General features: G+C 41.7%; 1 protein-coding gene across 1 annotated transcript; it reads left to right on the top strand.

Annotated features, from left to right (window-relative positions):
- The first annotated feature begins 688 nt into the window (after window positions 1-688).
- Window positions 689-10,761, top strand: DSEL (dermatan sulfate epimerase like). Its single transcript, XM_083868346.1, has 2 exons — window positions 689-732; window positions 1,407-10,761. The coding sequence occupies exon 2, from the start codon at window positions 2,360-2,362 to the stop codon at window positions 6,005-6,007; it is 3,648 nt and encodes a 1,215-aa protein (XP_083724472.1). The 5' UTR covers window positions 689-732; window positions 1,407-2,359; the 3' UTR covers window positions 6,008-10,761.
- The last annotated feature ends 800 nt before the right edge of the window (window positions 10,762-11,561 follow it).

Consider the following 11,561-nt stretch of genomic DNA (forward strand, 5'->3'; position numbering starts at 1 on the left):
GGCCGGTCGGGGTCAGTGGCTCTCGGCGGCCACGGGGGTGACCCACCGCGGCCGCTTTTCTTCCACGAGCCCCCTCGCACGTCCTCAGCTCCCCGCCAGGACCCGCCGCACGGGTCACCGCGGGCTCTCGCCTCCCCCCCGCCCGCCCGCTCCGCTGCCAGGGGCGGCCCCCCCGCTCCGGCCCGGCCCGGCCCCCGGGCGCTCCCGCCGAGCCCCGCTCGGCCCCGCCGGCAGCCCGGGCGCGGGGGCGGCGGTGGCAGCCACGGCCGGGAGCAGCGGGGCCGGGCTGGGCGCCGGGAGGAGCCGCGGGAGGCACGGCGGGACCGGCAGCCGCCGAGCCGGGCGCGGAGGATCGGCACAGCCCCGTTCCGCCGGGGGCGGCTCTGCCAGCCCCCCGCCTCCCTCCCTCCTTCCCTCCCTCCCTCCTTTCCTCCCCGCCCCTCCGGAGCGACAGCCTTGTGAGTTTGCCTCGCTGCCCGCGCCCGTCGCTGGGCGCTCGCCGCCGCATCTCCCTCTCCATCAACTCCTGGGAGCCGCCGGCGGAGGGCAGGACCAGAAGTTGCGGCCGGCCCGAGTGGAAAAGTAGCGGCAGAGCGGGAGAGGCCGGAACCGAGCGCGGCCCGGCCCGGCCCAGCGGGGCCGCCGCCACCCGCAGCCCCCGGCACCCGGGGCCGGCCCCGCGCTCCGGCCAGAGCCACGCAGCCCCGCGGGAGCCGGCGCCGACCCGCCGCGGTAAGCCGAGGCTGGGCAGGGCAGGGCCGGGCCGGGCCGGGCTGGGCTGGGCTGGGCTGGGCTGGGCTCGGCGGCCCCGCGGTCCGCGCCGAAACTTGTCCAAGTTGTGCGGCCCCGGCACAGCGGGCGGCGGCGGGCGCCCTCTGGCGGGCTGTGTGCGGGCTGTGCGCGGCCGGGCCCCGGGCCGGTGCCGAGTGTCTGTCTGTGTGTCTGTCTGTCTGTGTGTCTGTCTGTCTGACTGTCTGTCTGTCTGACTGTGTGTGCCCGCCGGGTTTCCCGCTGCCCCCGAGCCCCCTGAGCCGCTCCGGGCTGTCAATGCACGCGTGCTTTTCTTTTAATCCGAGCTGAACTGAGTTGCGGCGGCGTGTGTCAGGTTTATTTCCGTGAGTAGCTGCTGCTGGCACAACCGGAGAATATTCCGTGAGACCTCTTGTTCGTGCTGGAAATGGTGAAATAAAGCGAGCTCGAGTAGCCGGTCTGAGTTGCTCTTTTGCCAAGAGTAAATTTTGTGGGACTTGGAAAATGCTCCTTCTTTTATATTTTGGTTTCTTTTAAAGAAAAGGTGAATTAACTTGTCTTTCCTATGAACTTAGCGGCTCTTTGTTAACCAAAGTACTTTAAATATTTTCTGACATCTACACAGATTCAGAGAACTTTTGTTTCTGTTTCCACAGAAAGAACCTACATGTGAAGTGAAAGGAAACCTGAAGCTGCTCTTATAAGAAAGTGTTGGCTCTCTGGCTTTTTCACGTTTTCCTTTTGCATCATAATGGAAGGAGCAGGATTTTTTGAATCATTAAGGCCAAATTTGAGCATCACTAGCTGAAGAAAAGATTAAAAAAGATTGAAAATATGTCAGTATGACTCTTAATTCAGATGCATCCTTCATAAACAGAGAGGACTAGTGGTTGAAAGCACTGCAGTTTTGTCAAAAGGATCTAATGGAGGATCTGTGTTGATTTTTTTTATTATTGTTTTCCTTCCCATTCCTTCATGAATCCTAAAAGAGAAAGATGGAAAGAGTGTGTAACGAAATTGACAAAAGGCGAAGACTGAAGACCATAACTTCAGTTTTGGAGTTTATTTTCCAGATATTGTATATTCCCTATTTTATAAAATATAACACATTATTTTGAATAAATTATATCATTTTGTGATCAGTAGAGTATTCGTCAGCTCTAAAAGTGGAATTTGGCCTGATCAAAAGCTTTTTAAAAAAAACAGACATCTGACTCAAATTCCCTTTTCAGATCATGCTTTTTAAGTTACCAAGAGATAGTGCTTCAGTCTGTTACTGTGCGGTCGACCTGTGCTTTATATGCATATCTTAGAGATTTCACTTTTTCCTGGATTTTAGTGTTTATGATTGTAGTGTTGTATTTGAGAACAGTGTGAAGAGACAAGGCACCTGAGGTTTAACTTTTCAAGAGCCTTGTCATTTCAATGTTGTATCTCAGATTACAAGTAGTCTGAGCCTTTGTTGCAATGCACAGTATACAATAAGTCTTTTCTCATAAAAATATGCCTTAAGATATTATTTTTTTAACCAACTGGATGAAAGTTTGATATCTGAACACTGTTTTGTGAGGAAATGTATGCCTGGGGAAGAGGAGCTGCCTAATGGATCATGGCTCTGATGTTCACGGGGCATACTCTATTTCTAGCATTAATGGTCTTTGATGTCTTCACTTCTGAAGAGTCTGTAAGCAATTACTCCGATTGGGTGACTTTCATAGAAAATGTAGATCAATATGAAAAACAACAACTTGAAGGTCTTAGTGCTGAGCAGAAGCTGAAAAGATCAGTTCTTCATCCAAGCTTGTATTTTGATGCTGAGGATGTTCAGGCACTGAGGCAGAAGGCTCGTACGAGCCATTTGCATCTCTTCAGAACCATCAGAAGCGCGGTGATGGTGATGTTGTCCAACCCTTTATACTACCTACCTCCACCCAAGCACATTGATTTTGCGGCCAAGTGGAATGAGATTTATGGTAACAACCTGCCACCTCTGGCGTTCTACTGTTTGCTGTGCCCCGAAGATAAAGCTGCATTTGACTTTGCCCTGGAATATATGGATAGAATGGCCGGTTACAAAAACTGGTTGGTTGAGAATGCACCTGGAGATGAAGTGCCACTCGGCCACTCCCTAACAGGATTTGCCACTGCTTTTGACTTCTTGTATAATTCCCTGGAAGATGAGAGAAGGCAAAAATACCTGGAGAAGATATGGTCTGTAAGCGAGGAAATGTATGAGTACTCCAAGGTTCGTTCCTGGGGAAAGCAGATTCTCCATAACCACCAAGCAACCAACATGCTTGCTTTGCTTATTGGGGCTTTAGTTGCTGGAGTGGACAAAGGATCTCAGGCAAATATTTGGAAACACACTGTCGTTGATGTGATGGAGAAAACAATGTTTCTGCTCAATCATATCGTAGATGGGTCTCTGGATGAGGGAGTAGCTTACGGGAGTTACACAGCCAAGTCAGTAACCCAGTATGTTTTCCTGGCCCAGCGCCACTTTGGTATTAACAACTTGGAGAATAACTGGCTGAAAATGCACTTTTGGTTTTACTATGCCACTCTTTTGCCCGGCTTCCAGAGGACTGTGGGTGTTGCAGATTCTAATTACAACTGGTTTTATGGTCCTGAGAGCCAACTGGTTTTCTTGGATAAGTTCATCATGAAGAATGGAGCTGGTAACTGGCTGGCACAGCAAATTAGAAAACACAGACCCAAGGATGGGCCAATGGTGCCATCCACTGCACAGAGGTGGAGCACATTACATACTGAATTTATATGGTATGCTGCTGAAATCACTCCTCAGCCACCTCCTGACTATGGTACTGCTAAAATGCATGTGTTTCCTAACTGGGGAGTTGTTACTTACGGGGCTGGATTGCCAAACAGTCAGGCAAACACCTTTGTATCCTTCAAGTCTGGGAAACTCGGTGGACGTGCTGTCTATGATATTGTTCACTTTCAGCCCTATAGATGGATTGATGGGTGGAGAAGTTTCAATCCAGGGCATGAACATCCTGATCAGAACTCCTTCACTTTTGCTCCCAATGGACAGGTGTTTGTATCCGAGGCTCTTTATGGACCTAAACTCAGCCACCTGAACAATGTCTTGGTGTTTGCTCCATCTCCTACAAGCCAGTGCAACCAGCCTTGGGAAGGACAGCTTGGTGAGTGTGCCCAGTGGCTGAAGTGGATTGGTGACGAGGTTGGAGACTCAAGTGGAGAAATTATAACAGCCTCCCAGGCTGGTGACATGATGTTTGTGAGTGGTGAGGCAGTATCTGCTTACACATCTGCAATGAAACTGAAGAGTGTGTACCGCGTTTTGCTGCTCTTAAATTCTCAGACATTGTTAGTAGTTGACCATATCGAGAAGGAGGAAGACTCTCCTGTTAATTCAGTCAGTGCCTTTTTTCATAATCTTGACATTGATTTTAAATATATACCCTATAAGTTTAAGAACAAGTACAATGGAGCTATGATGGATGTGTGGGATGCCCACTACAAGATGTTTTGGTTTGATCATCGTGGGAGTAGTCCTGTTGCTAGGATACAGGAGGCTGAACAAGCTGCTGAATTCAAAAAGCGATGGACTCAGTTTGTAAATGTTACCTTTCCTATGAAAAACACTCTTACAAGGATTGTTTACCTTTTCTATGGCCCGTATGTCAACGTTTCTGACTGTAGACTCATGGATAATGCAAAATCTGGATTTCAGATTTTGCTCAGTGTCAACAACACTGAAAATACCATCTCTGTTGTGACTGAGTATCAGAATTTAAAGGCAAGGTTTGATTACTTGGGATTTGGTGGTTTTGCTAAAGTAGTTCATGAAAATAAAGTGACCAAGTTTGGTCTTGGTACTGAGTCTGTGAAAAAAGATATGAAAAATAATAGGGTAGTTTTCCCATTTGGATTCAAAGTGAACATAATAGCAGGGGTAATTTTGGGTGTCAGTTTGGTCATACTGGCTTTTCAGTGGCAGTTTTACATATCCTTTGGTAAAATGTTGCGTTGGATCCTGATACTGGTTGTCACACTGTGGCTTATTGAATTGGTGGATGTGTGGAGCATGTGTACTCAGCCCATCTGTGCAAAGTGGAGCAGTGACATGACAAGGCTAGAGCGTGATAAGGGCAATAAAGCCAAACAATTAGAAGGAAACCCTGTTGTTTTGCCAGATGTTATCATTACTTCACTTCCCACTTCTGGTGCAGAAATTTTAAAACAGCTGTTTTTCAATACCAGTGACTTTTTATACATTAGAATACCTACACCCTATCTTGAAATTCCTGAGACTGAGTTTGAAATTGATTCCTTTGTAGATCCCTGTGAATGGAAGGTTTCTGATGTCCAGAATGGTAATTTTCGTCTTATCCAAGGGTGGGTCCAGTCTCTAGTTCGAGACACGAAGTTGCATTTACAAAACATTCATTTATATGAAGCTAGCAGGAGTAAAATTGCTCAGCATTCTGCATTAAGCAAAGACAAAAAGAAAAGGTCCAAAAAGAGAGAATCCCTGTTAGAGCAAAGAAGGGCAAGAGGGAGTCAAGAAAAAGATGCTGAATATATTAGGGAACTGAGAAGACATCTCAACTATTATCCTAATGCACGACCTGTGCTTAGTTTAAGCAGTGGGAGCTGGACATTAAAGCTTCCCTTTTTTCAGGAAATCTTAGGACCATCAATGAGAGCACTATATGTAGTGAGGGACCCACGGGCATGGGTCTATTCAATGTTGTACAAAAATAAGCCAAGCCTTTACTCCTTGAAAAATATTCCACAACGCTTGGCTGCCATGTTTAAAGGGGCAAATGGTAAAGAAAAATGTAGTTTAAATGAAGGCTACGCCTCTGAGTTTGAATCACTAAGAAAAGAAATTTCACATTCTAATTCAAATGCTATTTCTGTGTTGTCTTATTTATGGCTAGCAAACACAGCCGCAGCAATGAGAATAAACAGGGACTTGCTGCCAACAAATTATCAGCTGGTCAAGTTTGAAGATATTGTGAGCTTTCCTCAGAAGACAGCTGAAACAATTTTTGCCTTTCTTGGTATTCCTCTTCCTCCTGCTAGCTTAAACCAAATATTATTTGCCACCTCCACCAGTCTTTTCTATCTTCCTTATGAAGGGGAAATTTCACCGAGTAGCATTCATGCCTGGAAACAAAACATGCCCCGTGAAGAGATTAGACAGATTGAAGATATCTGTTGTTCACTGATGGACCGCTTAGGATACCCAAAGTTTATAGATTAAATGCTGCTGGTCAGCAGAAATTTGCACTAATGATCTCTGACTCCCAATTTGTGGATAAATATTAGATAGGTTTGTTTATTCTTGTAAAATGTGTACAGTCTGCTATTTTCAGAGAGATTATTTTAAGAAAAATGTAACTGTTCCTGGAACTGTGGATGGTTTTTTTGTTTGTTCGTTTGTTTTGATTTGTTTTTGTTTAAAAGATATTGTAACTACTTCTGCGGCCTTTCAAAAAAAGCTGTGTGAACCTTTGCAGGAGTGCCAGCTGGGGCCTCTGTAGCTCAGGGGTTTAGTAATAGAGCAGAGCTTTTCACCTCCAGCTCACCAGTTTGACTCCAGCCCAAATGGTTAGTTCCAGAGAGTATTTACCATCTGATGACTGTATGATGGTTTATATGAAAATATACTTGTCAAACTGGTCCTGTTCCCAGTGATGATTATTGGCCCCCTTGGACAGGCTTACTGATACATTCTGTCTCACTGGTCACTACAGTTGTGCAAAATAAACATAAGCTGAGATTTCGGGCTGTTCAAAATCCCCTTAGTGGGAGGAAACAGAACATTTGAGTAAATCTGGTTTCTTAATTACCATTTGAGGAGACAGACCCGGGACTGGAATAGGCTCAAATATTAAATCTTGTTCTAGGATATGGTTCCTGTGCATCAGAGATGTGGTACCTAAATTGGGGGTTGATGTTTGACAAAAGAGAAGTCTTAATTTTCCATTCCTGACAGTGTGGTACCCTTTGTGAGCCTGAAGTAAATTATCTGGAGAAAAAGAAATGGGATGAAGTCTAAGAAACTAGCAAGATCCCTCAAATGAGCAGCTAAATTTGTGTAGTTTTGACCTGCCTCAGTATAACCTAATTTTGAAGGTTGTTAACATATTGACTTCTTGAACTGTTTTATTCTATACCTCTTGTCTTAGAGGTTCTGTAAGAATTTTCTCTTTTTGAGTGAGACTCTTCCATTCTTCTTTGTTGTAACACATTTCTCTGCTGATTTTTGTGCATAATTTCCCTGGGACCAGTGCAACTATGTGATGCCATTGGCAATGGTGTATTGTTGATGTCTGCATAAAATGCAATCTGAGATTTAGAAGACCTCAAATAAATCTCTAGCCATGTGTTGCCGTGGGATGTTTTGCTTGTCTGTATAATGAATTTCTGAAGGACATCTATTGCTAACCTCAGGTCTTCTGTCACAGAGGGGAGAGATCTGGAAATCACCTGACCCTCAGCCACCTCACAATTGAGTGATGTTTCCCTGCAGCAAGCTATTTCCATAGCTGTCTGATTTTTATCATGATTGGTGTTTCTTTAACATTATGCTGTGATGTGATATTTGTTTAAAAACAGGTAGGCCTGATAGGATAGTTGCATCTTTGTCACAGCTTATTTTCTTCTTGAGTCACACTCTTTGTCTGCACATGTCCATTAAAAAAAAAAAATTCCCATTTCCCGATTTAACTTGCTTAGCATTCTCTGGAAATGCATGCATATATGCATATTGTAAATGTCTGCAGATGTGTATATCAGATCACAAAGAGACATCTATTTCCTTTACCATCTGGTTTTTTTTTACAAGTGGAATTGTGTTGAAATATGCTTCAACTGGTTTGTGGGGGCTGGAATCAGAGCTTATTATATTGAAATATGTGTGTAATTGTTATTTATTTGGATGGTAAGTGTTGGGCAATGTCAGAAGTGCAGTGAGTTTCTTCATAGAGGTTACAGATAGCCTTGCTGAATTTTAATATAAAGGAGTTCTTTTTTCTTCCAATGTTACCATTATGCCCTTGTCTTGCCCAGCTGTTTTGTCCCTCCCACATGTACATTGCATATCCTTGAGATACCTCATTACAACCTAGATAAAAGTACCTTTTTCAGACAGTCATTAGTATGGCAAAACAGGCCTCTACCGTGATAAAGCTATTGATAATTTGTGTTCTCACTCACAGTAAATTACCTGTCATTTACTAGCAGTGGCTGTATTTTCCCCTTCAAAGCTGTATTTCACCCTTGGCTAGGTGGAGTGCTATGTTAAAGGAAATATTAAACAAGTTAATATACGTTGACATTTTAGCAAAACTTTTGTTTCCAAGTATCATTCTCTCAAATTGACTTCTCTCTGGAGCCATTTTCGATTGTATGTTAAAAGAAAGTATTGATGTCTGTACAGTTTGGACTTCACAGAATAAATTTCAGAATTTACTTTCTATTTCCAGGATTTACAGTCTAGAATCAGAACAAATAAAAAGGCTTTTCTCTGTCAGATATTTTAGGGCAGCTGAAGGTAAGATTTTGTGAGTATACAGAGTTATTCTTAAAATTCTCTTCTATTACTAGAACTCAGAAGAAGAATGTTCAGTACACAGACACAAACATTAACCTCCCCTTTCTCCATATAGTATTGTTTAAGACTGTCAATAAACTTTGAGAATTGTTTGAATTTTTTGAAAAGCATGTCTGTTTAGGTACATTGTATTGAAAAGTGTTCTGACACTTTCATTTACACTTTCATAAATACACTCATGAAAACTAGTCTCATACATTATCTTCCTAACTTTTCCTTTTTTTTTCTCTGTTAAATGCTGATAATTATTTTTACTATATTGTAGCTTGAACTGTCCAATTATGACACAGCTAAGATTCTGCTGTATTTTTTAGAAAGGCAGGCTTTATTTAAATACTTATCTCTAAATCATATTTGGAAGCATAAGAAAAATAAATACCAAGGGAAACATTTCAGTTATTTACTTCGTAAGTAAGTGACATTGGCCTTGGGGAGATGCACACAGGTCTTGGCATTCAGAGTTCTATCAAATAGGATAAATCTAAAGTCTCTGAGGACATCTAAAGGCCTCTCTTGCTCCCAGTAGGCTTTTTCCAAGAGCAATGGCTGTGGACATGATCCTCAGTATCACAGTCAAATTGATTCCTTCAACTTTTTTGCAGACAGCTGACATGCAATCCTCATCAGATTTATGTTTGAACAGTTGATTTGCCAGATCCAGACTTCTATTTCTGTACAAGATCCTCAGTTATGTAAAATATATGGCACAACTCATTTGACAGTGTAATACTATTCTATTAATGCTAGAATGCAATTCAAACAAAAATTGCTTTTCAGATTTTGTAAAGTTATTGTTAACTGATTCATAAAGCCTCAGTGATGGATCAGAATTTTTTTTTTAAACTGAAAATTGTCTCATTTGCTGTTGAAACATAATGGTATAACTGGTAGCAAACTCCTGTCCATCCTACAGTCAGTTACTAGTATTACTGGAACGCAGTATTGCATTTACTGAAAACATTTGAAGTGCACAGTTCAACATAAAGAATGAAAACATGTTATCAATATTTCTGTAAGTTGCAGAAATTATCCCTTTTGCAAGTGGCCCATATGTTGGGCTCCATATGTGAGAACATTTTGTAATTAGAAGCTGTGATACTTGTTTATGTGACTTAGTAATTTATCAAAATTATTTCTTTTTATTTACATATAAATTTTCTGCAAGAGGATAAGTACTGGATCTTAACAGTTCTGTGGTCAGGGCAACATAAGCTTTCATTCCTTCTTCTGTACTCCTTTTTAGATTTTGTTCAGACTAAAAGCTGATTTGCTTAAATCTCATGATGAATGGGCTGTTTTCCAAGTGAAGACTCTGCCTAGAGACTTACACTCTCAAATACGGTATCTCAGTGTGGAATATGGACTATGAATTATGGATCAAATCTGTAAATTGTGAGCTGTTCAGAATTGGACCATGAGTGGCATGATGCCTTGGTGACCTCAGTGAATGTTGTGCCATTGATTTCAACAGGACCAAAATACTGTCATCTACTATCATAGCATTGTAATCAGCTATTTAGCCTGAATATGCCAAAGCAGAGGAAATGACAGGAAGTAAATACCTTAAGTGATCATTAAAGATTATTCTTCTTGATATTTGGTGACAAAAGGAAATGTATTTTAATAATTTAAAAAATATAAATTGCTCTGTAACTCTAATCAAAACTACCTGTAGGCTGTCTGATAAACTTATAAGCCCATAAAAAGAGGTATAGAAACAAACAGATACTCAGAATAATCTACAAAGCACAATTTTCTAATGCCAGAACCTTGATTTTTTTTGATGAGGAGGTATTTGCTGGTATGTGGTCAACACTATTCTCAGAAGGGATTGTGAATGGATAATCTTGTGCTGTCTCAGAAAATACTTAATAATGGGAAAGTGCTGTTTCATGTTGCTGAAATGATGCTGTTTTAAATTAAACTATACATCTTTTGAGCAGGCAATGTGCTGGGAGTTATATGTGATGGAGGAGAACAAAGACAGTCTGATCTCATTCACACAGAATAATTTCTGAAAGCTTCTTTATTTGTGGTGGTATAAATTCAACACTTTTTTTACTGCCTTTACTGAGAAGGGTATTGTGGAGTTTTAAGAACATGACCTGAATTAATCTATGTCACATTAGGTAATTTAACTTTCATGCTTAAATAAGGAGTCTTGTCACCCTAGAATCAATGGAAAATGGGTGTTGCCCGCAAAGGTAAATCAGACATTGCTGCTACCTTTTTAAATACTCAAAAGCCGGGAATGGTGAAACTCTTCATTTAGATGCCCACTGACGGGCCTTAGATGAAGTAGGATGAATTTGGATTTAAATGTGTATGATCTTATATTTAAGTAGATATCTGTGTCTGAGCAATTCCAGTGTATACACTGTCCAAAATTTTCTGAAACATCCTGCATAAAATAAAACTATTGTTAGTAAAACAATATGTTTGTGTTATCCTCTTTTTTCTTATATATTATTTCACCACTTCAGATATTACAAAACTTGTGTGATGCGGTCAAGTGTATATATTTAAAATTCTAAAATCCTGCATTTCTTGTTTTGAATGTGGAAACCATTGTTGTCTTTCAGAAAATATTGGTAGAAGACCTGATCCTGTCTGCCCTTGAAAGCACAGTAAGTACATTTGCTATTAAGTGAAAGACCATGAAATAACTATATTCCTAGAACAGAAAAGGAGATTTCTCACCCAGGGTTTTGGGAACTGGACAGCTGGTGAAATCCATAAATTTGAAGTCTATAAACTTTAGTAAATAAATTTTAGTCTATAAACACTATTTGCAAATTGCGTATTTAGAGTAGTCCCGTTCTCGTTCCTGTATTGTACACAGGAGTTTCGTCAGGGACAGATACTTGGCATAGAAACTATTCTTAAATGTAAGTAGGTAAGCAAATTAGCAGCTGTGAATGTTCCCATGTGTTTATTTTTCTTGTTAAAGACACATAATCAAGTCAAATAAATTAAGCCCTCTGGATATCTTTTGCTGAATGTGGCTGGCACAGGCAGCATCTCTCCCATCCAGAGGCACAGGTGAGTTCAGCCTCATTATAGTTGCAAAGACCTGTAACCCACAGGAGGTGCAGCTGAGCTGCATCAAGTGTTCTGCAGCTGAGTTTTGCAGGTTTAACTGGCTTTTGTTCATTTAATTTTGCAGATTATGTTTGTGATATAAGTTACAGGAGCAATC

This window comes from Zosterops lateralis (genome assembly GCF_965231275.1).
Source record: "Zosterops lateralis genome assembly, chromosome: 1".
Taxonomy (NCBI): Eukaryota; Metazoa; Chordata; class Aves; order Passeriformes; family Zosteropidae; genus Zosterops; species Zosterops lateralis.